The sequence below is a fragment of the Schistocerca cancellata genome, chromosome 5 (assembly GCF_023864275.1).
Source record: "Schistocerca cancellata isolate TAMUIC-IGC-003103 chromosome 5, iqSchCanc2.1, whole genome shotgun sequence".
Classification (NCBI taxonomy): Eukaryota; Metazoa; Arthropoda; class Insecta; order Orthoptera; family Acrididae; genus Schistocerca; species Schistocerca cancellata.
The window spans coordinates 147,390,724-147,414,141 of NC_064630.1; the positions used below are offsets into that span (position 1 = coordinate 147,390,724).

At 39.9% G+C, this 23,418-nt stretch overlaps 1 protein-coding gene across 1 annotated transcript in view; it reads left to right on the forward strand.

The window, feature by feature from the left end:
* Positions 1–23,418, forward strand: part of LOC126188407 (hamartin) — a 281,221-nt gene that overhangs the window by 142,116 nt on the left and 115,687 nt on the right. The window contains exons 10-13 of the mRNA XM_049930009.1: positions 1,575–1,664; positions 4,784–5,062; positions 5,875–6,066; positions 22,574–22,939. Coding sequence (XP_049785966.1) covers positions 1,575–1,664; positions 4,784–5,062; positions 5,875–6,066; positions 22,574–22,939 — 927 coding nt within the window. The remainder of the gene's footprint in view (positions 1–1,574; positions 1,665–4,783; positions 5,063–5,874; positions 6,067–22,573; positions 22,940–23,418) is intronic.

Genomic DNA, 23,418 nt, shown 5'->3' on the forward strand with positions numbered 1-23,418 from the left:
CTCTCCCTGAAACTCTGTACAACCTCTGGTTCTTTCAGTTTATCCAGGTCCCATCTCCTTAAATTCCCGCCTTTTTGCAGTTTCTTCAGTTTTAATCTACAGTTCATAACCAATAGATTGTGGTCAGAGTCCACATCTGCTCCTGGAAATGTCTTACAATTTAAAGCCTGGTTCCTAAATCTCTGTCTTACCATTACGTAATCTATCTGAAACCTGTCAGTATCTCCAGGCTTCTTCCATGTATACAACCTTCTTTTATGATTCTTGAACCAAGTGTTAGCTATGATTAAGTTGTGCTCTGTGCAAAATTCTACCAGGTGGCTTCCTCTTTCATTTCTTACCCCCAATCCATATTCACCTACTACATTTCCTTCTCTCCCTTTTCCTACTACCGAATTCCAGTCACCCATGACTATTAAATGTTCGTCTCCCTTCACTATCTGAATAATTTTTTTTATTTCATCATACATTTCTTCAATTTCTTCGTCATCCTCAGAGCTAGTTGGCATATAAACTTGCACTACTGTAGTAGGTGTGGGCTTCGTATCTATCTTGGCCACAATAATGCGTTCACTAAGCTGTTTGTAGTAGCTTACCCGCATTCCTATTTTTTTATTCATTATTAAACCTACTCCTGCATTACCCCTATTTGATTTTGTGTTTATAACCCTGTAGTCACCTGACCAAAAGTCTTGTTCCTCCTGCCACCAAACTTCACTAATTCCCACTATATCTCTATCCATTTCCCTTTTTAAATTTTCTAACCTACCTGCCCGATTAAGGGATCTGACATTCCACGCTCCGATCCGTAGAATGCCAGTTTTCTTTCTCCTGATAACGACGTCCTCTTGAGTAGTCCCCGCCCGGAGATCCAAATGGGGGACTATTTTACCTCCGGAATATTTTATCCAAGAGGACGCCATCATCATTAACCATATAGTAGAGCTACATGCCCTCGGGAAAAATTACGGCTGTAGTTTCCCCTTGCTTTCAACCGTTCGCAGTACCAGCACAGCAAGGCCGTTTTGGTTAGTGTTACAAGGCCAGATCAGTCAATCATCCAGACTGTTGCCCCTGCAACTACTGAAAAGGCTGCTGCCCCTCTTCAGGAACCACACGTTTGTCTGGCCTCTCAACAGGTACTCATCCGTTGTGGTTGCACCTACGGTACGGCTTTCTGTATCGCTGAGGCACGCAAGCCTCCCCACCGACGGCAAGGTCCATAGTTCATGGGGTGGGGTGGGGGGGGGGGGTAGTGTTATTCTTCAGTATTATTATAGCTATAGATTCTAACAGTTTTTCGAAATGAAAGCACTCCCACCTATTGAAACTGTATTGTAAAGAAATTGATAAGAAAATTTTGTAAAGAATGTATCTAGTTAAAATTCAAAGGGCAAACCAAGTCTGTTATGATGTGTACTCATATTTTCTCGTTTAGATTCTCATATCAATTTTCTGTGTTGTATTGAAGTTGGTATTTCTGCACTGTCTTTCGAACCACCATGTTTTAAAGAGCACAAGTACTAATCTTTCACGTGTCACACATTTTTAATAATTTTGTATGAATTCTGCAGGGCCATGTTAATGCTTCTGTGCCTCCCCATGAAGGGACGTCACCACCTGAGGCTGCGGTAGAGGCAACCCCAGAAACAACACCTGTTAAGGTAAGGAGGAAATGGAGTGTCGATTTTAAGGTGCTGGGCAGTACTCAATATACAACTTATCTTTATTCATAACATTGAATAAATAGACAATGATCTTTCCTTCCTCCATGTTTCCTTATTCCACTTCTTGTATTCCATCACAGTCCCTCCTCTCTGACCCTACCCTTGTCACATTATGTATTTCTCTCCTATCAGTATTACAGGAAATTGACAGCAGATACATCATCTTTAGTAGTGAATCAAATTGGAGGAATTTGGTTCCAACAAGCCCCAACTCCTAAAACACAATTAAAATGGAGGAAAACAAAATCACAGTATGTATTAGAAAAGGAAAAATATTAAGAGAAATTAAGCCATATTGTATTGTAAGCTGAGAAATCTTGAACTGATTAATCCACCAGCATGCTGCACCACAGATCCATTTCTCCACTGTAGTATTTAAAAAAAAACTTATATGTGACCAACATTCTGATGCAAAGACTGTAGTAAAATATGACCAATCTAAGGGACTGTAACTGCTCCAATTGGAAATTCCAATGGGTTTCCAGTGTACTTTCCTTATTCTTGGGCAGTAGTAAGGCTTGGGTATCTGTATTGTGACTGTTAAACCTGGAAGACAAGCAGTATTACCTGTTTCATGTGTTGACCCAGTCAGATTATTTTTGTTGACTTATGAGACATGGGTCGAAGATAATAATCATTCCAGAAGAAAATGGTGCAAAGAGAGGAGAAAGTTTGTGGAAGTCGATATTCTATGAAAACATTCATTTGTGTGTCATGACTAAATAACCCTCCCTAAATATAAAGCTTTCATAATCTTTTTATTATTCCTTTCAAAATAAGATACTTGATCACATATCATGACAGTGGGTTTTGGATTATTGGTCAGAATGTTACTGAAAAGTTTGCCCACTGCCATAATTCTAAAATAGTGTGTTCTTACCTTCATCGGCTTATTCTTTTGTGAACTATTCAGGTTTAGATGGAAGCTCCACCATGAAAACACAAGAAATACTAGTTTTGGCCTGTGTGCGCCTACTTACAAACACGAATTGAGAACCTTTGTCCTAGCCACGTGGCAGTCAAGCTGTTTTTGAAGGCATGATCTTAGCATAGAGACAAATTTTTCATGTGTTAGCAGTGATGTTGGTTACAATGAAGAGCTACAGTTTTGTTGAGTTATTGCTCCTGGGATGGCGGTATCGTGGCATTCCCTTCGTTAACTGTTACTTTTGTTCTCTTGCTGGTGAATGAGTGGTGGTTGATGTAGCTTTCTTAGCCCATTGTTAAGTTTATAATCCTTTCAACATCACATTTTCCTCCACTTAATAATTTGTACCAATATAACTCAAATGACAATTGTTTGATGCCTGAGATTTAATTATCTTGGATTCACTACTCTCTTAATGGTCAAAGATTGACTGCAAGTACCCGATTGGCCTCAGATTGATCACTCCCAACTGAGAGCTTTGTGTTTCTTTTTTACTTTAATTATCAAGTATTAAATCTTGTTCATATGTAATATAACAAGTGCACTTGTGGTTACATGTAATACGGTTTAAAATTGTCTAACTTTTTCATACCATCATTTTGCTCTGTCAGTTCTCATTATGTGATTCAGGTCTTTGATTTTGATTTGCTTCTTAAAAAATACACTTAAGATTGCTAACATTTAATGAAAGCCAGGACTCTCTCTCTCTCTCTCTCTCTCTCTCTCTCTCTCTCTCCCTCCCTCCCTCCCTCCCTCCCTCCCTCCCTCCCTCCCTCCCTCCCCCCCCCCTCTCTCTCTTTTTTTTCTTTTTTCTTTTTATTTTTACATTGATGTAACAGGTTTTGTTTGGTGTAGCTTCTGTGAACTAAACTCAAGTGTGACAGGAAAGCACTACTCCACTTGTTTTGTGATACTTTGACATTTTGGTATAATTGAGGTAACTGTCAAACTAGTAGGTGAAAGTATCTGTATTTCAGCTGCTACTTACCTGTAATTGATGAATTTTTTTATATGAATTAACTGAAACATCAATAAGAGTACATTGGTTACTTCTGAAATGTATGCCATTGACAAAACCTGATTCCTGGTTCACACTTCCCAAATGAAATGCTGTCTTTTGATAGATGTAAGTTGCATAATGATACATTTTTATTTTGGCAGTTTTTTTGTATATTTGGTGTGTTTTGTATTATGATGTGCTGAACCATACAGGAAATTGCCTTTCAACTTAGTTCAATTTACATTCTACATAATTTTAAATTAAGTCATGCTGTCATGACATGCAACTTGGTTGAAACTTTAACAATGACATCACAAGTCACCATGTCAAAAGTAGCTGTCTCGGCTCCAGGGTGGCAGTGTGTGGCCAGTTGTGTTAAGGCAAGGTCGATACACATAGTGAGCCGCATGTACTGTAGCAATAATTTCATGTGGAATAATTTCGTGAAATAGTGGGTTTGAGAATCTACACATATATATTAAAGGGGACCCATTTACTAACATGATAATCATCATGTAGATTTTGTGCTTTACCTCATCTAAATGTCTAGGTTTTGAGGTGAAATCAGTATCAGCAGAAAAGCTAACTTCATTCTTCATAGAGTGATCATTGTCTGCTGTTTCATTAAATACACAGTGTACAGTAATGACCAAATTGTACACTCTTTCTTCTGAGTGGGCTTTATGTTGCATCATCACATCTCACCCACATTATCCATTTTACGTGGCAGCCTCTATTTTGGTTTTACCTAATATCAAACAGCAGCTTTTTCTTCAAATAAAGACGGTATAGCATCATATGTTAGTGAGAAATATAACATCGTTAAGAACAGTGGAACAACATGTTTTGATGCTGATTCCATGTAATTCATTGATAGAGCCAAAAACTTTGTGCATGAAGAGTAAGCTGTAAAACTGTACTCCTTATGTGACTAGTTGACTTCATAGCATGGATCAGCTACTAAGAGATATTATTTCTCTTTACCAGATATATTTTACAATCATTTATTTTTGCAGTTTCATTTTTACAAGTTATTTTTGTTGTGCTTTAGAATTAGCAAAGAAGAAAAAAATTTTGTTCCGTTTAAATCTTGTCTTACAGAAACTTCATGTATTGTTGTTTGTGCAGGACGTGAGACATTTGGTTGGTCGAACCCCTCCAGCCAACTCTAATGTAGTTCGGGCTCTAAATCCCCATGGATCTGCCCGGTGGCAGAGCCTGGCATCCAATAACACAACCCCGTCACAGTCGCAGCCTTCATCTCCGATGAGGAAAGAAACTTCCCCATTTCGCTTTCCCTCTGACATTGTATCAGAAAATCGTGATATCATTTCGTCATCTTATGAACACCGAAATACCATATTTTCTCAAAAATTAATTAGCAGAATCCACCAGGAGAGGATGCAGGTTAGTGAGTTTGAAGCTATTGTTTGTAGAGAAGGAAAATATAACATTCATTTCAAAAGACTTTGTCCTGTTTCATTTGCAGCATGATTTACCAAATGTAGTCCCGCATGATGTGATTTGCATGTGCACCACCATATATTTAGAGATCATCATCTAGCTCTGCTAATCAATTTTTTAGTCTGAACAGCTTGTCTCAGCATGCCTAGAAGTATTTTTGTGATTTCACTTTCTTCTATTCTCTGAAACTTTATCAGCTTATGCCTCCGTCTATTTGGATAGTATGCATTGTTCATATTAACTTTTTGTCGTCAATTCTTTCCTGAGGTGTGAGGCTCTGTAAGTTCCTTTGGATATTTTCCTACCCTTGCTGCTTTAAATTTGCTGAATATAGTATCTCATGTGCAGTGCAATAGCATGTTTACTGGTTCAGTAGAAACAGTGCTTAACATACAGCATACTTGGATAAAAACATTTTATTTGGTTGTAGAAATTATTTTGTTTTCTGTATTTGTTCTCTTTATTTTTCATTTAAATTTAACTTAAAGAGGCAATTATTGCACATAAGGTACAAGATCTACAATGTTAACACATACTTGTATTTAAATGGAATACATATATCAACACATAATTATTGATTAAAGAGTCTGGGGGGGAGGGGGGGACGTACATTTTCCTCCCTTTGCTTTAGAAGGAATTGTTACCCGAATAATCAGTCTTCTAGATTTATCTTTTAAAGAAAAGGATGGGTGTATGAATATATATATATATTTGTAATATAGGTTTTTATGCTTTCATTTTTTTTTACCGTGCAGGCAGCAACTGAGACTGTACAAAGAGAAAGCCAAGCCCCTGTCAGGGCAAGGAGTCCACTGAGTGGTCGAACCAGTCCAAGTCAGAGGAATGGATTTAAATTCGATCAGGATGCTAGCCAGGAAGACCAAGAGGTGTTGGAAATTGTGCGCCTTGGAGAAAGTCTCACTATTGGTACACAGCCAAAAGTCATGGTGAGACTGTTTAAGGCATTTGTTAATTATATTGCTATTATACATATCATTTTTTGCCAGTTAAGAAACTGTAACACATTTGTGTAGCTCTTTTGGTTTTAGGTTTTTTGTAGGTGTTGCCAGTTAATATAAGGGCATGAAATAACTCACAACTTGACAATTCATTTAATAAATATTTTTTTTAAAACTGTTGTATTTTAAGTATTGTTCTAACCTGTGATATTAAGCTATTGGTACAGTCAAGTGTTCATGCACGTTTCTCATACGAGAAGAAATATGAGATTTGTAACGACTATTGTACTACTTTTATTATTGTAATTATATAGTCCACAGAATACTCAGTATATGCAGCTCTCATTGGTAAATAAAAATATATTAAATCACTGATAGATTGATACTGTTTTCCAAAGTGTCGTGTAAACTTGGTCCCTTGCCTTTCATGGGCAATCTTTTTACGAATTGTGCTCTCCTGGAATGTCTTGTGTCTTAGCACAAAGCTTCAATCTGTCATTACCTCTCCTATTTTCCAAACTGCACAGAGAGATTTGTACTCATCTTGTTGGGCTAGTGCATTTGTGAAGCAGGAGAGAAAGTAGTCTTTAATTGTGTAGCCTTTGTAACAATGAATCTCCTCAGTGAATTGTCTTATGGTATTGGAGCTTGTTATTCCAGTTTGCAGGAAAATGCTCCATCTCATTAACATTCAAACATTATTTATAAATAAAAGGTCCATAATAATTATCTGACATTATAAACATCCTCATTGATGTAAAGTCTTCCAAATTACTCCACAAAAACAGAGGTGACTACTGTTTATGCCATTCACTATTAGCTGAATGAGAATTACAATATTATTCCATAGTAGAAGTAGTGCTGAATTTTTTTTTTTTTAAGTTAATACCTAATTTTGGTCATCAGTTGCTATGTAACTAGTACATAGAGCTGACTGAATATGAGTTGAACTAAAATCTGCACATCGAATATTTGTTGGAATTTGTGATGATTGAATTTGTTACTTTCCTTAATTTTTTGTTAAGTTGACTGAAGTTCCAGCTTTGTTAGGACTTAAAGCATACATAAACTTCCTCTGTTGATTCTTAACATTATGTTACCATCATATTTCTGTTGCAGAATATACATTCATTGAGATTTGTGAAGAGCAACAATTCACTAAGAATGGACCTTTCAATTGTAATACACCCTTGTCTGCTTTCTCCCATCTCATCTATCCCTTTATTGAGGGATTTGTTGTTTAAGATGCAACTTGATTTTTCAGTATTTACAAACCACTGCCAAAAGTGGGTCATGTTAGGTGCCAGAAAAACAACGTAGAACCACGAGCAAGAAATTGCACTCGGACCTTAAGACTTACAGTTGACACTTAAGTCGTGCGCCCACATATTATCATCCCTAAGTCCCATCCCAAGCTACGTACTCGCACAAATTTGTCCTACTTATAATCAGTTGGTCCTGGCCACATTAGCTTGGTGTCACTCTAGCTAACTAGTGGTAATTTTACACTTCTGTCCTCACTGTGAGATGTGTTTGAGTGAGTAGAGTAGGAATTGAGAAAGGCAGACACACTTTGCACATAAAGGAAAGGAGAATACAGGAAGAAAAGCAAACTGACCTGCTGGAGGAGCTTGAAAAAGCTATTCAGTAAAGTAAATACGAAAATGTTCTGAACATGGAAAAGAGGTATAGCTTTACTGGAGTTTTTAGTAACTTGATAGACTTTTATAATGTTTATAAAACAATGGCCCTTATATTATATAGACAACTGAAATAATCACTGAACTAAAGCCTCCCTAGTGGTATCTCAGAAGCCGAACAGAGAGCAGGTAATGATCTGGCAACATTTCTGCTCAGTTTAATGTGCCACACACACTATCTTTTTGAGTGTAGCAACACACAGTTGCTGCCAGTTGGTTGGCGTGGTATAAAACGGCTGATGAATAGGACGTAAACTAGTGTGCAGCTGGAAAATATAGCAAGATTGGCAACAGCTAGCATCACATACATATCCTGATGCGGTAGTGCACAGAGAATGTCGGCGAGCATCTGAAAACAACTGAATACATCTGAGATTGAGGATCTGATTTGGGGGATATTTGAGTGTTTGCTGACCAGTACTTCTCCAACAGCAGTAAACTCACTCCAGTAGACACAACAGATTGTAGTAGCCGGGAATCTTCATGGCATGGCTACGACTACATTTGTTCTGCTCATCTTGTTTAGTAAGCTCTGAAGGAACTTAGCCAAAGCTGTGATATTGCCCATCTTCACTCTTCAGAGGTGCTGGCTAGCTTTTCCATGTTTTCAGCTTCTTGAATGAGTCTCGCATACAGACAGCTTGTTGGTTGTCATGTCCACATGGAATGTAGAACAGTGTATGCAGCTTAGCTTGTAGATCACATGACTGGTTTTACAGGTATCCCTGGCTTTGATAAGGTAGGTTGTGCTTGTGACTGGACTGGAGCAGGTGGTGGTGAGAGGATGTATGGGACAGGTCTTGCATCTAGGTCTATTACAGGGATATGAGTCATGAAGCAAGGGGTTGGGAGCAGGTGTTGCATAGGGGTGGACAAGGAGGCAGTGCGTGGTCACCACAGTAATGGCACCTGTCACCCTATGACTTTGTTTTGCTGCATGGCCCAGACTAGTGTGTGGCGCAACATCCCTCCAAAGAAATCCTGTCTCTGGATTCACAGCTATTTATATATCTGGGCAAAATATCTGAACACACACTCAATAGTTGACAAAATAATACAAAATGAATATGTTTGCTCCTCCTCCTCCTCTTACTCTAATGTAGCATATATTTTATTCTGCATAACACATTTATCCAATATTATTACCAAATCTCTTCAGTTGCAGCAAATTCTTTTAACGAGTCATTCAAGAGGAAGTAGTTCCACTCGGTTGTTCCTTATGCTTGATATCCTTACTATTTTCCCAGGTAGTTTTCTATTTAAGTCCTGCTTAATTAATCCTTACATGCTACATGTTACTCAGTCACCATATCTTGTTTCCACACACAGGCATGGCTCCACTGAACCGTTACTTACAACTGATAAAATAAGATTACAAACGCTTCCTTCTCAGCAGATTCTGTTAAGAAAGTATTCTATAGCAGATGCTTCCACCCAGTTATTTCTTACACTTGGAATCTACATTTGTTTATCAGGTTTTATCACGGGATCAGGTAAACAAGTCACTGGCCTGTTTTCTGCCACATCTCTTCATCCCTAGCACCTGTTCATACTCACTGCTCCCATACAAGCACCTTTGTTTGTTAATTCCTCGTGTTTCCCAAAATCGTAACATTCTTCACCACTGGAGAAACATAATGCTGCTTTCCTCCCACCAAGCATCTTGTCCTTTCCACATATTCTCAATTTCGTCTGGAGTAGCAACCCACCAATCTCATTTGATTTCCTTGTGAGTTTGTTCTCTTTCTGCTTAGACTGCCTGACCTTCTTTCAGAGCCTGTTCTTCCTTGAAGATATTCACATTGCTGGCTTGCCACTGAAGCATTTCAAATAAAAATCACAATGTTCCTTCCCAGTTAGCCCTCTGTGACATTGAAAATGACACTAATTACTATATAGAAGCCTAGGCATCAGCATGCGCAAGCTGTATCAAGTGCTGGAGTGAGCAGCAGGGGCCACATGTTGTTGCAAATACATGACTGCCATCCAAGGTGTTAACCTGCCTCAGGCTGTACAATATAGCACAGGGATGCACGGCTTCAAACTGTAGTGCCAACTGTGATTAACGTTGAAGGCGTTTATCTACCCCAGGGTGACGATCTGTGTCAGTGGAAGCCCTTGGAACCAGTGCACAGTGACAGAGTCTGGGCTGCCCCAATCCCAGACTCAAGTAGGTGCCCTAGTAGAGCATTGGCCACCAGCAGGAAGTAGTCATTCAGAGGGAGACCCAGCAGTATGAGGCGCCTAGACGTCTGCGTACAATTCCTAGTACAGGCGGTTGCTTGCTGATACCAGAGATGAAGTCCGTGGTCGATGTGATCGATGGCTTGTCTCAGCTACTCAGTCAGCTGCTGCAGTAGTCACTCTCTCCCTCAAAATCAGCAGATGGTGCTGGCAGTGCTTGGCATCATGTACACACCCATTACAGTCATGTGCAGAGAACGTCAGTGAGCATCTGAGAACAACTTAATACATCTGAGAATGAGGGTCTGAGTTGGAGGGATATTTATGAGAGTTTGCTGGCCAGGACTTCTCCACCAGTAGCAGCCCCATACCAGAAGAGACAACATGTCATAGTACTTGGGCATTGCCATTGGTCGGTGGCAATTTCATTTGTTCTGCCCTTCTTCCTTAGTCAGCTTCAGGAGGAGCATAGCCGGAGCTCTAGTGGTGCCCAGTTTTACCCTTCAGACATATTGTCTAGCTTTTCCGCTTTTTCAGCTTCCTAAACTATTTCTCTTCCATTCTGAATATGTCATCTTACTTCATCGTTCATGGTTACCACAATGATGCCATCTCCCCCTCCCATGATATTGTTTTACTGCATTGGTGCCAGGTGGTTCAATCCCCAGACCAAGGCATCGCACAGTGGTGTTTAACATCAGGATCAGGCTTATTTATGCTGCACAAGTTTACCTGTTACACAAATTCTCAGTTTTAAAATGATGCTGTTTCGAATTATCAGTGGCAGAACCAGCATTATTGGATAATATCACTTTGTTCATATTTATGAAATAAAAAAGGAGTATCAATTTTGCTTTGTGTTAACTGACTCTGTGTTACATTAAATATAGCCAGGACAAAAAACTAATTATTGTAGTACTAAAACTTTTACTTCCAAAGATGCAGTGTTTTGTGATGAAGTTCAGTATGATAAGTATGTTACGAAAGTTTCAAATCAGTATCTATATTATCTCTGATGAGCTGATTTGCTTTGGAAAAGTGTTTCTGCTTTCTTTGTCTCCCTCTCTAATAGTTAACAAATCCTGTTCCTGGCTCAAGCTGATGTAAACCAAATTATCATCTGACTGCTATGTGAATTCAGACTGTGATTTACTTAAGTTGCTTACTGCAGAATACTTTACCTTCGTATATATCTATTCTTCAGGTGTCTAAATTGTTTGTAATATACACTATGTGATCAAATGACTTAAAAGTTCGTGGCACCCTCCGTCGGCAATGCTGAAATTCAATATGGTGTTGGCTCACCCTTAGCCTTGATGACAGCTCCCACTCTCACAGGCATACATTCAATCAGGTGCTGGAAGTTTCTTGGGGAATGGCAGCCCAATCTTCACTGAGTGCTGCACTGAGGAGAGGTATTGATGTCGGTTGGTGACACTTGGCACAAAGTCAGCATTCCAAAACATCCCAAAGGTGGTCTGTAGGATTCAGGTCAGGACTTTGTGCAGGCCAGTCCATAACAGGGATGTTTTTGTTGTGTAACCACTGTGCCACAGGCCGTACATTATGAACAGGTGCTCGATTGTGTCGAAAAGATGCAATCACCATCCCCGAATTGCTCTTAAACAGTGGGAAGCAAGTAGGTGCTTAAAACATGTGCTGTTATAGTGCCACGCAAAACAAGGGGTGCAAGCCCCCTCCATGAAAATCACGATAACACAAACACCTCCGAATTTTACTGTAGGCACTACACACGCTGTCAGATGACGTTCACCAGGCTTTCGCCATACCCCCACCCTGCCTTCGGATCGCCACATTGTGTACTGTGATTCGTCACTCTACACAGCATTTTTCCAGTGTTCAATTGACCAATATTTACGCTCCTTTCATCAAGTGAGGCATTGTTTGGTATTTACCGGCATGATGTGTGGCTTATGAGCAGCCTCTCGACCATAAAATCAAAGCTTTCTCACCTCCCACCTAACTTTCATACTACTTCCAGTGGATCCTGATGCAGTTTGGAATTCCTGTGTTAGTCTGGATAGATGTCTGCCTATTACACATTACGACCCTCTTCAACTGTCAGTGGTCTCTGTCAGTCAACAGACGAGGTCAGCCTGTATGCTTTTGTGCTTTGTGCCCCTTCACATTTCCACTTCACAATCATATCGGAAACAGTGGATCTATGGATGTTCAGGAGCTTGGAAATCTCACGTAAGGGCGTAAGACACAAGTTACACTCAATCACCTGACCATGTTTGAAGTCTGTGAGTTCCGCAGAGCACCACATTCTGCTCTATCATGTCTAATGACTACTGAGGTTGCTGCTTAGGAGTGCCTGGCAGTAGGTGGCAGCACAATGCACCTAATATGAAAAACATACATTTTTGTGGGTGTCCGGATACTTTTGATCAAATAGTGTATAAAATTTCTTAAAGTTTTGCTTAGTTGGGATTTATGAAACTTTAATGGTCAAGTAGGATGATGTGGTGTTAAATATAAAAAGAATTACTGAAATGCAATGAAATATTTCTTCTTCCATGAAATATGCAGTCCTCTTTTTTATAGTCAGAGAGGAAGTTGTTGCCAATGTTTCATTGGCCATCCAAACGTCTCCTCTCCCTTAAGGTAAAACCTTTTTTGGTATACATCCCACTTGAATTCTATTTAGCTGAGAGGGCAATCATTCTTTGATTCTCTCTTGTGTTGTAAAAATATGCAATTCTCTCCACAGGGCATTTTTAAATCCATCCAGTCTGAAGTAGTCTTTCAGGTAGCTCATCAATCAGTTCTGGTACCTGTGCCTTGCTAAGATATTTATGATTTAAGTATCCCTGTCACTGAGCCATACAGAAAACATTTCATTCTTGTTTGTTTTCATGTTTTACTAGATAATGTTCTTTGGATTGTTCCACATAAAGATTCTGTGACCTTACCAAATGGGAAAGCACTGGTAGATAGACACAATAAAAAAACACACAAACACACACACAAAATTTCAAGCTTTCGCAACCCACGGTTGCTTCATCAGGAAAGAGGGAAGGAGAGGGAAAGACGAAAGGATATGGGTTTTAAGGGAGAGGATAAGGAGTCATTCCAATCCCGGGAGCGGAAAGATTTACCTTAGGGGGAAAAAAAGGACAGGTATACACTCGCGCGCACACACGCACATATACATCCACATCCACACATATACAGACACAAGCAGACATGTGTAAAGGCAAAGAGTTTGGGCAGAGATGTCAGTCGAGGTGGAAGTGAAGAAGCAATGATGTTGTTGAATGACAGGTGAGGTATGAGTGGCGGCAACTTGAAATAGGCGGAGGTTGAGGCCTGGTGGGTAACGGGAAGAGAGGACATATTGAAGGGCAAGTTCCCATCTCTGGAGTTCTGATAGGTTGGTGTTAGTGGGAAGTATCCAGATAACCCGGACAGTGTAACACTGTGCCAAGATGTGTGGCCGTGCACCAAGGCATGTTTAGCCACAGGGTGATCTTCATTACCAACAAACACTGTCTGCCTGTGTCCATTCATGCGAATGGACAGTCTGTTGCTGGTCATTCCCACATAGAAAGCTTCACAGTGTAGGCAGGTCAGTTGGTAAATCACATGGGTGCTTTCACACGTGGCTCTGCCTTTGATCGTGTACACCTTCCGGGTTACAGGACTGGAGTAGGTGGTGGTGGGAGGATGCATGGGACAGGTTTTACACCGGGGGCGGTTACAAGTGTAGGAGCCAAAGGGTAGGGAAGGTGGTTTGGGGATTTCATAGGGATGAACCAAGAGGTTACGAAGGTTAGGTGGACGGCGGAAAGACACTCTTGGTGGAGTGGGGAGGATTTCATGAAGGATGGATCTCATTTTGGGGCAGAATTTGAGGAAGTTGTATCCATGCTGGAGAGCCACATTCAGAGTCTGATCCAGTCCTGGGAAGTATCCTGTCACAAGTGGGGCACTTTTGGGGTTGTTCTGTGAGAGATTCTGGGTTTGAGGGGATGAGGAAGTGGCTCTGGTTATTTGCTTCTGTACCAGGTCGGGAGGGTAGTTGCGGGATGCGAAAGCTGTTTTCAGGTTGTTGGTGTAATGGTTCAGGGATTCAGGACTGGAGCAGATTCGTTTGCCACGAAGGCCTAGGCTGTAGGGAAGGGACCACTTGATATGGAATTTGTGGCAGCTGTCATAATGGAGGTACTGTTGCTTGTTGGTGGGTTTGATATGGATGGATGTGTGAAGCTGGCCATCGGACAGATGGAGGTCAACGTCAAGGAAAGTGGCATGGGATTTGGAGTAGGACCAGGTGAATCTGATGGAACCAAAGGAGTTGAGGTTGGTGAGGAAATTCTGGAGTTCTTCACTGTGAGTCCAGATCATGAAAATGTCATCAATAAATCTGTACCAAACGTTGGGTTGGCAGGCCTGGGTGACCAGGAAGGCTTCCTCTAAGTGACCCATAAATAGGTTGGCGAGGGGGCCTTCCTGGTACCCATGGCTGTTCCCTTTAATTGTTGATATGTCTGGCCTTCAAAAGTGAAGAAGTTGTGAGTCAGGATGAATGAGGAAAGAGGTTTTAGGTAGGGTGGCAGGTGATCAGTGTGAAAGGAAGTGCTCCATTACAGCGAGGCCCTGGACGTGCGGGATATTTATGTATAGGGAATTGGCATCAATGGTTACAAGGATGGTTTCCAGGGGTAACAGACTGGGTAAGGATTCCAGGCATTCGAGAAAGTGGTTTTACATTTACATTTACGTGATTACTCTGCAATTCACAATTACGTGCGTGGCAGAGGTTTCATCAAACCACCTTCAAGCTATTTCGATACGGTTCCACTCTCTAACACAGTGCGGGAAAATTTAGAAAGTAAATCTTTCTGTGCGAGCTCTGATTTCTCTTACTTTATCATGATGATCATTTCTCGCTATGTAAGATTCAACAGAATGTTTCCGCATTCGAAAAAAGAAAGTTGGTGATTGAAATATCACGAGAAGATTCTACCGCAACAGAAAACGCCATTTTTTAAATGATTGCCACCCTAATTCACGTACCATGACCTTTCTCGTCAGTCCCATCTGATCCCTATCCCACACTGCACATCTATAATCCAGAAGAGGGCCAACAATCGTGATGTACGCATTCTTGTTAGTCGATCTGTTGCGTTTTCTAAGTGTTCTACCAATAAATCGCAGTATTTGGTTTGCTTTATCCGCAACATTATCTATGCGATCGCTCCAATTCAAGTTGTTCGTAATTGTAATCCCTAAGTATTTAGCTGAATTTACGACCTTTAGATTTGTGTGAAGTATCATGTACCCGAAGTTTAGCGGATTTCATGTGGATAACTTCAAACTTTTCATTATTTATAGTGAATTGCCACTTTTTGCAGCATACAGATGTCTTGTCTAAATGATTTTTAGTTGGTTTTGATATTTTGATAACTTTACAAGCGGTAAATGACAGAATCATCTGCAGAAGAGAGCTGCTCAGATTGTCACCGATGTCGTTTTTGTAGATGAGGAACAGCAGAGGGTCTGTAACACTTCCGTGGTAATGCCAGATATTAATTCGGTTTTAATCGATCATTTTCCATCAGTTGCTACGAACTGTGAGCTACCTGACAGGAACTCACGAATCCAGTCGCACAACTGAGACGGTACGCCATCGACAAACAATTTGGTTATGTAATGTGTCAGATAAAATGAAGGTCAGATTCGCACCTTACATGAGAGCTTTATACACAGCAATGGGAAGGTGAATATGGCACCTAACTTAATTCTGCAGTAATGAGCAAATTTGCCTAGTAGTATGTAATGCAAAAAGGGATGATGGGGAGACAGTTCGGCTATGAGTAAGACGAGACGGAAATTTTGAGTACTCTTCTTTGAACTGGCGTCAAGTGCAGAAAGGAGCGCATAACGCTCTGTACGACGCAGAGAAGTAATTTGTGTGAACACTGTTCCTATAATGCATGTTTGAGCGGAAGGTGAAACAAGCAGCAAGAGGGGTTTTAGTTTAGAATTCAGAGGGACGACGCAGAGGCAAGACCGCACTACAGGGGGTAACAAGAAACCACTTAAAGGAGTGTCCCAGGCGGAACGTCAACGACCAACCAGGTGACTCCGATGGGTAAAGCGAGTATAACGGATAACGGCCCATCTGAGGGAGGACAGGAAAGAAAGCTTTTAGAAAACTGCGTTTCGGAATTCCAAATGGTTTCGAAGCAAGACTAGTGACAAATTTTCGATCACATGTCCAGTGAGTGGTACACATGTCAGAGTCAATGTACGCATTTAGGCGCCTGGAACAGGCACAAGACGTCCGATTGGCAGAAAAGCGCTAGGAAGGAGAAAATAGCCAAAGTTTCGGCGCAATTTTATGGTATGGACCTTGCGACTGGTAGAGAGAGTTTCCACAAAATAAGAGGAGCGCTCCTATCGGTTGAAAATGTGGTTGGTGTTTTTGATGAAGGATGGGAGACTACATGTAATGGGTTGAAGGTGTTGATCTACGTAGGCAGAGATACGTTCTGGGGGGGCTTGGTAACCAGCTACAATGGAGCAGCCGGGATGTTTGGGTTTGTGAATTTTAGGAAGTAGGTAGAAGGTAGGAGTGCTGGGTGTCAGTGGGGTCAGGAGGTTGATGGAGTCAGGTGAAAGGTTTTGTAGGGGGCCTAAGGTTCTGAGGATTCCTTGAAGCTCTGCCTGGACACCAGGAATGGGACTACCTTGGCAAACTTTGTATGTTTGTGTTTGTTTGTGTGTCTATCGACCTGCCAGTGCTTTCGTTTGGTAAGTCACATCATCTTTGTTTTTAGATATATTTTTTCCATGTGGAATGTTTCCCTCTATTATATCTATAAACATTCCATGTGGGAAAAATGTATCTAAAAACAAAGATTCTGTAACTTACCAAGCGGAAGCGTTGGTACATTGCTTCATCAGGAAAGAGGGAAGGAGAGGGAAAGACGAAAGGATGTGGGTTTTAAGGGAGAGGGTAAGGGAGCGGAAAGACTTACCTTGGGGGGAAAAAGGGACAGGTATACCCGCGCGCGCGCCCCCACACACACACACACACACACACACACACACACACACACACACACACACACACACACCTACCTATCCATCTGCACATAACAGACACAAGCAGACATATGTAAATTCTAGACATATATCTGCTTGTGTCTGTTATCTGCGGATGGATAGGTGTGTGTGTGTGTGTGTGTGTGTGTGTGTGTGTGTGTGTGTGTGCGCGCGCGCGCGAGATGTGTATACCTGTCCCTTTGTAGCCATTGCTATGCGTCAAGCGCTCCGTCCGTATATAAATAGGGTACCCTTCCTTTTTCACGTGCTTCGTCTGGTTTGAATCGATTGCTTATTTTGCTTTGATCTGATAAGTGCCGTCTTTTTTTTGTTATAGGTGTTTACGTCACTCTAAGCTGAAAATGCATTACTGTACTGTGTCATGCATTGTTTGGCGCATTCTGATAGTGCGTGTTTACGGCCTGTCGCTGCTCGCGGCATGACTTGCTTTTGTGTGCGCTACCGCCGCTTAAAAAAAAAAAAGAGGAATCGTTTCATTAGCAAAACAATGGCAAGAGACTGCTATTTGTTGTTACTTACACTGCTGCTTTCTTTGATAATGATCAACAAGAACCAAATAATAGACTGCGTATGATAGAACATTTTCTGAATGAGAGTTGGGTTCAGATTTTTCTCCGTTTGAAAATCTTTGCGGCCGCTTCTTTAGTACATCAAATTCTTCAGAGAAATTAGTCATCTTACATTTAAAATCTAGTCAATTGCCGTGCTTCATTTCTGACTATATCACTATTAGGCATAAGAATAATACGAATATAAACATGACACGATACGTATATTCTTCCGCGTTGCTGTTGCCTCACTCTAGTTTCGTAGTTTATGAGGCAGACAGGATTTAAATGAGATAGCAGCAAACACGAAAGAATACATGGCAAAATGTTTATATTCGTATTATTCTTATGGTGACGAGAATACTGCATGTGATTCACATTCCATCAGGTTCCTATTAGCAACCATCTCTTCTCGCAGGTAGGAAAAACTCTGAACGTAGAGTTGGCCATATTGACAAACATCCCTAACAGTCTTGCCAGTCGGATTTTCGTAGTACATGGAAATTCTGCTACATTCGAAGATGAACATTACGGAATTTGTATTTACTTCGTTGGATAATGTATGAAAATGCAGTGGTCGAAACTCGGGGCGGAGAAAAAAAAAAGGTTTTGGCGCCAGTATTTATTTTTGTGCCCACAAAGCATGCTTGTGTAGCACTACATATATTCGACGGCAGAAGTTAGTTGTGGCGGCACCTACCAACATTTTTCAGAACTTCCGCTTGCTTTGCACTCGATTCTAAGCCGCAGGCGGTTTTTTGGATTACAGAAACCGGAAAAAAAGTGCGGCTTAGATTCGAGTAAATACGGTACATGTCCCTGAACTAGCTGACCACACTAAAATATTAAGGAGGTCATAAAAGTTTCCAAATAAGTTGTTGATACAAAAATAGTTTAACCAAACACATATTAAAATTAGCAGGCAACAGTTGACACCATGAGATGTGTGCTGCTGTATGTAGTAAGTGTCCTGGTAAAACAGTCTTCTTGAGTTAATTCCCATTCTCACACCATAGTCTTTGCCAGTTCTTTAGATCTCAGCCCATTTGTGGATCTGAATATAGTTATGGTCCCTTACTTGATAGTAAAGAATAGGCAGATCATTTCTCATGTTTTCTTTACATGCAGAACTTGATAAGAATTCATTCATCCTGCCAAATCATTTCACACTTTTCATTTTCCCAAAACCTATAGTAATATTTAGTTAAGATGAGAAACCTCACTTGCATGGGGTGTGTGACATGGTACATGACTATAGATTTAATTGGAGACTCTTTCACCAGTAGACTATTAATGTTATTCCTAGCTAATCTCCATATTTAATTGTTAATTGAAAGGGTAACTAAAATTGACTGGGGGTTTTGGGGGGGGGGGGGGGGGACAGACCAATGCTCACTTTTAACTTACTCACTCTGCACCTACTCTGTCTACAAAATTAGCAGTGTTCAAATAAGTGTTACTTTGTCATTAGGTAACATATTTTGACAAGTCAGGCTCCATTTTATCACCACTTTCATGTACTTTTACATTTTGCTAAAATAATTGTTTATGGATAAGCACATAGTCCACAACATGTTTTTGGAAATTTGAATAAGTTGTAGATTGGTAAAAATACATAACATATGTTTGTAAATACTAGTATGGTTTTCTACACACTCATTATGTGGCTCATTATAGTTTTTATGCAGACTCATTATGTTCTTTTGAGTAATAGATCTCGAAACAAGGTGCCATGCACAAAGCAAAGCTTACGCGGGTACTATCTCTCTTTGTGAAAAGCTTTTTCCGTTTTTGTTCCACCTGGCTATACATGTATTAGATACCCAGGCAGCATACTTCTTTCTTGTGGGTGCTGCGTAAATGTCTGTGTCAACTTTGTACTGTGGTATTGATAACTTGATACACATCATCCTCAAGGAGCTTAGACGCAAGTGAGGTTGTGAAGTCAGTCACTGTTATACCCTCAAGTAGCACTGATTTGTACAACCAAAATGCATTTGACACTCCCATTAGCAGTAGATGGCAGTAAAACTTCCATCATGGCTTGACAATTCTGTGCTGAAACGCACTGTACTGCAAGCCTTGTTAACATCATAATCTAAAGTTAGATGTGGCTTCAGTATAACTGAGCCATTCTTTTTGCTACCTGATTCGAATGATACTGCATGCCTTGTTAACAAAGAATATACTTCCCTCTTCTCTCTCCATTTCATCACACAAACTTTGACTTTGTTTGAATGCCATTTCACCCTGGAGCATGAATTCCTGGCTGATAAACAGCTTTTAAGATATATGGCTAAAGTGAGATTTAGCAATAAATGAACAGTGTGCATTTATTTAACAGATTACTGACATCGCAGGCAACAAATTAAATTTGTTCATTTTCATACTGTCTATACACACAAAAACTCACTCGGCCGCAAAATGAATACATTGTTTCATCAGTGGTAAGCTTTTCAAACAATAATATGACTGAGTACACCCCTCTTTGAGACTTCTGTAACAAGAAAGCACTTCGAAGATTGGATGCAGTCCTCCTCCTTCTGGTCTCTTTTGCTTGAAACTCAACAAGATGAAAACATGATCACTACCTGTATAGAACAGAAACACCTCATCACCTATGGACAAAAGATAAACTCATTACTGAATTAGTGTTCCTTCTCTTATGTCTTAATAGGTTAGAAAAACATTTGAAAAATCGGGCACCAAACTTGTAGATCTGATCTGATTCAATGAGAATTTTTTTAATGAGAATGCCATTATTGGATACCGACAATGGAGTAGCAATTGACAACTATTGTCAGCTGCTGCAATTGAAGCAAGAAGCAGCATTTGACATATCATACAGGTACAAGCAACATCAGAATTACACATGTTTATACATAACACTTCAAACACATTGTGTGGAAAAACATGATAGACAATTTAACATGGTTTTGTATCTGTTTTTGAGACACTTTACTGCTTTACTGTATTGCTTAAAGTTGTTCGCTGATAAACCCTATTTGTTATTTCTGCTTCACATTTAAGCAGTGTGAAAATTTGAAGAGATTATTGACACTGTGAATGTAGATTATTAGTACTGAGACTGTAGCAAGTTTGGTAAAATTACTAAACTTACAAAAAATTAAAATTTTACATTTGTTCAAAAATTTTCCACATTCCGGATATTGTTGGTGTGCATTTAATTTTCATGCCTGGTTGCCCAGTACTGTTCCGTACAGCTTTGAGTCGGTCATAACTCAAATAGTCACCCAGTACAGTTACAATAATTTTTTGTTCTCTCATAAACAGATTCTAAAAGAAACTTTAGTGGCTGTAACAGCTGCTGTCTTGAATGTCTAGGCCAGTATGACCGTATTGGCATAATTTCATGTGTGTACGTGGTTTGTTTCACAGTTTCCTATAATTCTGCCTCAGATAAGTCATGTTTGTTGAGCGAGCAAGAAATTTTGGAAGCTCAAAGGGGAGAAATTGCTCAATAACTCACTCGTACTTTTTCTTTTAATTAAAATTTTCATTAAATGTTATTTATTTATTTTTATTAATATATTTTTCATTTTAATTAATTAAAATTTAAAATTTTTGTGGTCTATTAAAAAATAAAAAATCTTGAAGTTTGTCCCTTTTTTAGTATGTGTTACTCTTGTAAATACATAAATTGCATATGTGCTTCAAATATCAGCATCAGTAGTTGGTTTTCCTAGGCCCAATATTCTTCCAAGTGCCTGGGCTTCAAAGTCTTAATGTCATGTAAGATTACCACAGTTTCTGAGAAGAAAGCAATTTTTACTTATTTCATCTTATTGGCCCTGTCACTTTGTTTCATGGTGGTGGTTAGGTTTGCTTACAAACTGACAGATGTATTTTTATAACTAAAAAATTGGTAGATTAATGACATTGATTGCAGAATTTAGAATTTGTCTCGCCGCCCGCCTGCCCCCTGCCCCCTCTCCAATCAACTTCTGTAGAACTTCTGAAGAACTTGTCATCATAGTGGTCATTATTGAAAATCTTTGTGCTGGGAAGCATTTGACTCTCTCTCTCTCTCTCTCTCTCTCTCTCTCTCTCTCTCTCTCTCTCTCTCTCTTTTAAAAAAAAGTGGTGGTTGAGGGTTTGTGCGACAGACAGAAGTTCCTTTACTCAGTGGTGCACAAGGTGGTTTGTGAAAATCAACTGACAAAAATTTATTTGAATAAAAGCATACATCCAAAAAGCCTTAGACTAACTGCAAAACATAATTTTTATTATTCTCAAATATTTTCACTCCTATTCACAATGGATATGTTGTGTGAAACTGGTGTCTGCATCATGGGGAAGATGGTGAAGTTACAGAACTTGAAAATAAGACAAAAAAAAAATTACACCTGAGTAACAGAAGTGTTTATTGCCCAGAACTGGAAAACTTTAGGCTGACCTTGAACTTCAGGCTAATCTGTAATGTCTCTCATTCCCCAAAGAACGTAAGACTATAAAAAGAATTTGATGTCCACCATCCTTTTTTAACTTGACTCGTGAATCAGTATTTTAAAGAACACACAAATGTTAGTTTGATAAATTTGCAGAAATGAAAAATCATTCTGATTGGAATAAAATACCTCATTACCTGTTCGTTAGTTGTATACCAGTGTATGGTGTCCATGTGAGATTCTTGAGAGTTCGGTTGTGGAGTGTGACAACAGTATAATTGAATACCTATATCATTTTGTAATGTACTGAAAAATATTTATGTAGATAGACCAATGATTGTGAATTGATGTTAAACCTTAGCTTCCCCCATAACTAGCTGGGTCAGTCAGTTCAGTGAACAGATGAATATAAGTACATACCATCTTCAGTAGGCCCATGCCTAATAATTACTGTGATGTTCAGACCATCTTTCAGTTTAGAAAAGCTTAATCTTAATATACTCTAAAGTAATTAGAACATGGCTGTGTAATCATTCTACCAATATTTATTTCACAGGAGCGAGAATGTGACAGTGTTTTGGAAGATGTGGTTTCATCTGGCGGACATGTTGGAGAGTATGAAGAGTGTGGGCAAGAAGGAGGAGCAGAGTGTGCAGCGGGTGGACTGCACATGCCGAGCAGTCGATCAATGCTGGAAATGGTGCGACGCATCCAGCAGCAGAGGCACCATCGCCACCGTTTCTACAGTCAGTCTGTAGTGTCTGATGGAATTGTTGACAGTGTTGGGGGCATTAGTGCATTAACTGCCGACGGGGAAGTACAAGTACGCCGTGCAAACTCATGCCCCGAAATGGAAAAGGGTCCTCTCGGATCTGGGTCGTCTGTAGGGGATGCACCAGATGAGCGCGATGAACTTGCGGAGGTATGTCCTTACTAGCATATTCATCTTTCTTCTGTAGCTGAAAGTCGTAGAGAGTATTTGATAAGGAAGTTGTTTTTGTTCTAAATTTGCACAATTGCAGGACTATGAAGAAATTTAACATAGGTCAAATACCATTGATTACAGAATGAACGTAAAGCAGATATGATTATGTAACACAGAAAGAAAAAGTTAGTGACTTTCAGTGAGCCATTAACGGCTTGTGTGTGTACTGAAAGCAGCTTGGTTGTGAGAAAATGCCACTATCTGTGCGTTTGTTTTTTTTTTTTTATCCGTATTTATAGCAACAGTTTAAAATGTGAACATTGGTGAGAAGCAGATAGTTCGTTCTGAGTGATGGTAAACTGTTCAGTCGGAGCATACTTTCATAGTTACATGTAAAAAAGTGCTATTTCTATTTTGACATGTGCTGAAGTACAAAAATTCAGCTGTGCTCCACTTTAAAATTGCTAAACATCCAA